Source organism: Nicotiana tabacum, chromosome 7 (assembly GCF_000715075.1).
Source record: "Nicotiana tabacum cultivar K326 chromosome 7, ASM71507v2, whole genome shotgun sequence".
Classification (NCBI taxonomy): domain Eukaryota; kingdom Viridiplantae; phylum Streptophyta; class Magnoliopsida; order Solanales; family Solanaceae; genus Nicotiana; species Nicotiana tabacum.
Window position 1 is genome coordinate 93,173,404 of NC_134086.1, and position 5,658 is coordinate 93,179,061.

Sequence of the window (5,658 nt, forward strand, 5' to 3'; positions counted from 1 at the left end):
AAATAAATAGGACATTCACATAAAGGGGCAATTAAAGGCTCACTTTTACCTACTCACACAAGCAGACAATAGCACGTCTCAAACAACAAGATTTTAGATATTTCAAAGGATCCTAAAGCAGGATATCTAGGTGAGCACAAAGCATAACATATGTAATGCTTATTAAAGCAGGGCAGCAAGTACCTAATCAGTTTGGCTACTGATATTATTACTTCTTAAATCTGGGCAGTTTCAGGCAGCAAGAAATAACCATTTTGAACCTACCTGATTTGCCTAAATGATGAACGGATGAGATTTTATAGACTAGATGTCTAAACTGTGAACTGACTGCTGATTTTAGAGGCTGATGTTATCTTAAACCCTGTAGGCATGATTTCTAAATGCTGAAATATGTAGAAATCCTATTAGCATGAATTTTATGTGCAGAAATTGATTTAAAACTTATAGGCATGGTAACTAAAAAATATAGGGTTGATTTTAGCACCTATAGGCATGGCCTCTAAATGCATGACTGATTTTTAGAACCTTATAGGCATGGTATCTAAATGCACATAATCAGACAAACATCAAAATAACTTATAGGTATGGTTTCTAAGTGTAGGAACTGATTAAACCCAATAGGCATGGTATCTACCTGTTCCCAACAGAATATATATAAGAATCCCTCCCAGTTTTACTAATATCCCAATATCTGTTTACAAGGAAATTACTATTACAAACCAATCATAAATGAATTACAGAAATAAATGATACTATACTATAAGGATCCTGGATAGGCCCAGAGTAAACCTAGGAAAAACTAGGCCTTTAAACAGTCTAAAGTACCATATCCCATAGTGACCGAGAGAGGGTATCCTAATGTGTCAAAGTTTCTAAGGGCCTCAGGGACCCTGGGCAATGCTCACACCAAGATCCTCCTTAAAGAGCAACAGATTTGTGCTGTGTGGAATGACCAGGCCAAGTGTGTCAGAGTTCAGAGGAGTCTCATGGACTCCTAAGTAGTGCTCACACTGGAGGGGCAGGACCCTAGGTATTCTAAGAATAGGAATGAAAGTGCTTTAAAAGAGTAGTGACAGTTTAAGGAAAATAATTTAGGAGTAAAATAGTTCATAGGTTCCAGAGGGAAACAACTCGGAAGTGGAAATATTTAAGGAGTAAAACAGTTCAGGACAAAAAACAACAATCAAAAACATTCTGAGAACAACAACATAGTCACAAAGCAAGAATTCACATTGCCCAGGGTCAGCGGAAGGAGTTTCAGCCTTGAACTCAATCAACAACCGACAAGATCTATTGATTCAGCAAAGGTTCCTTATGGTCTTGGTCCATTAACTAATATTAGGTGAACATAAAGCCTTGTACCAATCATAGGGCAGTATGTTGGATCAAACAATCACACATAAAGGCAAGCAAGTTGAAGGCATAGATACCATGATTTAATTAGGGGTTTATTAGGGATGAACATCTATAACAGGACAGCAATCATAGGTCTAATAACATAGGGGCAGGCACATAGATATGTTGTAAACAAGACAGCACATAAGTCTAGTGAATAGAAACGAGTAGGTTGACATGCTGAAAACAAGACCCTCTAGGTTTAAACATATGTGAGTAAGCATGATGATTAAGGCATTAGCATATAGCACATAAGTCTTAGAAATAGGCATACTAATACCAAGGAAACATACTGATTCAAACAATATGAAAGTAGACATGCTAGGAACAGAAAAACACACAAGTCTTGGAAACATACAATGCAGACATATTGAAGGTAGGGAAAAACCACATAGGTCTTAGTTAATAGCAGGCATGCTAACACCAGGGAGACATACTGATTCAATGACATGAAAGTAGGCATGTTGAGAACAAGAAGCATACTGATTTAGTAACATGCAAGTGATCATGTTAAGCAGGAAGTACATAAACTAAATCATACATATGTTTGAATAATAATAAAGTAAGGCATACCAGTTCAGAATTTACAGTAGGAGAGTGAAGTAAATAGGATCCAAGATCTAGCCTTGGGCTTTCAACCGGCTAGACAGTGCAATAGACAAATAGTAGTAGAGAGCAAGAGTTTTTAGAGGTGTTTTTCCTCAGGTCTCTGTGTGTGTGTTTGAACAGAGTCATGTATTTATAGGAGTCGAGTAGTGTAAAATAAATAAGGCAAGGTGGTTCAACATTGCAAATAAGGCAAGGAAAACAATCAAATAATCAATCAAGCTTGACAGGGCAGAAAATCAGGGAGTTATACCCAAAAATAACTCAGATTGAGTTTCAAATAAGGCAAGAAGTGAGTTTGACAGCCAATTAGGGTCAGAACACCATAAATCAAGCAATTAACCATACAAATAAGGTAACATAAGTAATTTAAGACCAATCTGAGCTTAATAGGCAAGGAATGTCAATTAAGAATCTTAGAATTAAGGAAAGCAGGCAAAATACAGTAAATCACCTCAGCAAAACATGAAACATTAGACGGTTGAGTCAGTCAATAAACTATTCAAGAAATAACTAGTAGAATGTTGAAGTGAACAACGAACAATCAAACAACTAAGACCAGAACACAGTCATTAAAGAAAAATTAATCAAACACATAAGGAATTTCAGAAAAGCCCTTTGCAAAAACAGACGAAGTGGAACCCTAATTTTGAAAAACATTTAGAGTCGATTAACAGTAAAGAACCAAGAGATCTTTAAAGAAAAATCACTGACAAACTCAGAATCACTCCAAATCTGGACAAATTCATGTCTAAAAGATTAGGGTTTTGAGGAAAAGGGGTGGGGTAAAGAGAATCTGGTTTTGAACCAAAGATTCGAACCATAAAACTCAAGATAATAGCACTCACAAACGGATGTGACCATAGGTAGACTCTTAAAGAGTCTCGAACAAGATCTGGGCTAGATCCCTTTGAGATCTCTTTCATGAGATAGAAAAATTGAACAACCAGAAGAAGTAGGAGACCGGTAGAGGTCTGAAACAACCATGGAATCCCATGGAACAGGTAAAAATCGAAGGGATTGGGGGTAGGTTTATGTGGCGCCGATTAAGGTTAGGGTTGGTCTCAGACAGAATCGGAGAAGAAGGGATTCAAGGGCGGTTGGTGTGTGAAGAATGATTAGGGTTAGGGCTCATTTGGAATAAAAAGGGAAAGAATGAATGGTGGTCGTTGATCTCTGTGATCAACGGTCAAGATTAGAGGGGTTTGGGACCGGGTAGAAGTCTTTAGGGTTTGGGCTGGGTAGATTTGGACCTGGTTTTTAATTGAATTGGATTGGGGGTCCGATTTTGGGTATAATTAGGGGCTATTTGTTAAATACCCAATTTACTAAATAAAATAATTTTAAAAATAGCTAATTAAATAATAAAAATAATTTTAATGTATCAAGGTGATTTAAAATAATTGCTTAATATTACAAAAATATAAAAAGTCATTTTCTGTATAGATAAGGTAGTTATGCATATATATAGGGGCTATTTTTGAAAAATATGCAATTATAGTCTTTAAAAATGTAAATATAATTATAAAAATATAATTAAAATATTTGAACACTCATATGAACATAAACGACGAATTTAGATGATTAAATCATCATAAAATAATATGAGGGATAGTTTTAAACATTTATGTAATTAAAAATATAGAAATAAATGGATTTAGGGCCTTTAAAAATTATAAAAATTTATAAAAATACTTGTGCATGTTTGTAAATGCATGTAAAATATTTTAAAAGTGTGTATGCATATTTTAAAATATATGAGGGAAAAATTGGGTATCAACATGTGCCTAGTGGCCCTGTGAGGGTAGAGGCGTAGTAATTTGCGGGGACTTAGGTGAGCTGCATTTTCATATTTCGATCCGCAACCAGCAGAGTCTCCTTCAGAGTTACTTATGTATTTTCCTATCTAAATTGTATTCGGACAGATGCTGCATTTTATTTTATCTTCCTAATTGATGCTCAACATTGAAATTGTTAAAATATTATTATTTACTCTGTAAATCCCATCTTTTACTATTTAATAATTAAAGGAAATTATGATTTCAAAAATACTAAAATGAGAACCAAACGAATTAATTATTGTTGGCTTGCCTAACAGCGGTGTCCGGCGCCATCACGACCTTTAATGGATTTTGGGTCGTGACATTAGGGGTGGGGGCTATTTTCTTAAGGGTTAGGCCGAAATGGCCATTTTTGCAAAAAAAAATGGCCTTTGCCCAATGATCATTTTTGAATTTGACAGTTGGAAATGGTCATTTTTAAATTTTACCGTTGGCAACGATCCAGAAATAAATTAAAAAAATTTGCAGCGGTAACCGGACTGGACCAGGCTGTAGCCTGATAAAAACCCGGTAACGGGTAACCGAGCTAACCGAGTTCTGGGGCACCGGTTACCAAATTTTGTTCTTTGCGGCCCGCCTCCCCGCCCAACCCTCCCCAACCCGTCCCCACTCCCTAGCGTACCGGGCTTACCCGGGCTGAACCAGGTTAAATCGTGCTATGAATAGGTCAGCTCGGCCCGATTAACTGGCTTAGTTAATAGTAGGAACTGGAGTCATCATCATAATTTGACTTCTTGACTGTGCATAGGAGTCATTCAAACCAGTGAGAAACTGCAGTAGTCTCTGAGCCTCAAAGTGCTGAGCATATTGTTTAGACTCAGGACATGGACAACCTGGGCATGGCATTAGAGCATCAAACTCATCCCACAAATCTCTCAGCTTTGAGAAGTAGTCTGCTGTAGCCATGGTTCCCTGAGTCAAATTGTGCATTTCTCTATGAAGAAACAATACCCTAGAACCATTCACTTTGTCAAATCTCTCTTTTAGACCTTCCCACACTTTATGAGCACCAGATGTATACAGTACACTACTCGGCAAACTGGGTCTTACAATATTCATTATCCAAGAAAAAACAACAACATTAACCTTTCCCCACAAATCATGAAGCTGGGATTCGAACTTTTATTTTGAAAATCTTCCAGCGACAAAATCTAACTTACTTTTACCTAACAAACAAATTCTCATAGCACGACTCCACAAGGCATAGTTATCAACACCAGTCAATTAAATAGAGACTAGAGAACTACCTGGTATGTCAGTTGGTTGTAGGTACAGCTGGTGATTATGATCGATAGAGGGGAACTGCAAACCAGCTGGAGCAGAATTGCCAAAAATGCCATTAGCTAGTGTACTAGCTGTTGTATTGGTCATCTTCAGTACCAATCGCCAATTTTGACTGCAGCTTTAGAGAAATTACAAACCCTAGCTTCAATTTGAGATCACTCTAAGACAAATTCTGCACCTAATTCTGCAGAATTGAAGTAATTTAGAAGCAGAGGAGAGAATCGCAGAAAAGTCTAGATCGTTGCTGGTGGCTCTGATACCATGTTAGCTGCCATGGACGATTGATCTAGAACTTGAGAAGAGAGAAGACTAGCACACTGAAAGAGATGAGAAACGAGAATTATCTCATTGAAGTGGTTGAAGAAGCAAAAATAAAATTGTGTAACTAACTGTTCTAAGAGTACAGATATTTATATATCTCTAACCACTAACTAACTACCTTTATTAACAAACTAACAAACCTAGTTAGTTATTACAATAATAGTTAACTATAGTTAAGTATCAGCTTGTTAATAATACTTCAACAGCATTC

The 5,658-nt window shown here is 36.7% G+C and overlaps 1 protein-coding gene across 1 annotated transcript; it reads right to left on the reverse strand.

Moving 5' to 3' along the window:
- Positions 1–1,793: 1,793 nt before the first annotated feature.
- LOC142162174 (uncharacterized) lies at positions 1,794–4,901 on the reverse strand. The gene is made up of 3 exons (XM_075218496.1): positions 4,551–4,901; positions 1,969–2,037; positions 1,794–1,877 (listed from the first exon to the last, which is right to left on the reverse strand). The coding sequence occupies exons 1-3, from the start codon at positions 4,899–4,901 to the stop codon at positions 1,794–1,796; spliced, it is 504 nt and encodes a 167-aa protein (XP_075074597.1).
- Between the last annotated feature and the right edge of the window lie 757 nt (positions 4,902–5,658).

What these genes read in the sequence shown, in the direction of transcription:
- LOC142162174 (XM_075218496.1), bottom strand. Translation starts at nt 4,901, where the DNA reads ATGAATATTGTAAGACCCAGTTTGCCGAGTAGTGTACTGTATACATCT. An exon ending in AAATTATGATGATGACTCCA is followed by an intron (nt 2,038 to 4,550) that starts GTTCCTACTATT and finishes TGCACTGTCTAG; the next exon opens with CCGGTTGAAAGCCCAAGGCT. An exon ending in CTACTGTAAATTCTGAACTG is followed by an intron (nt 1,878 to 1,968) that starts GTATGCCTTACT and finishes TTACTAAATCAG; the next exon opens with TATGCTTCTTGTTCTCAACA.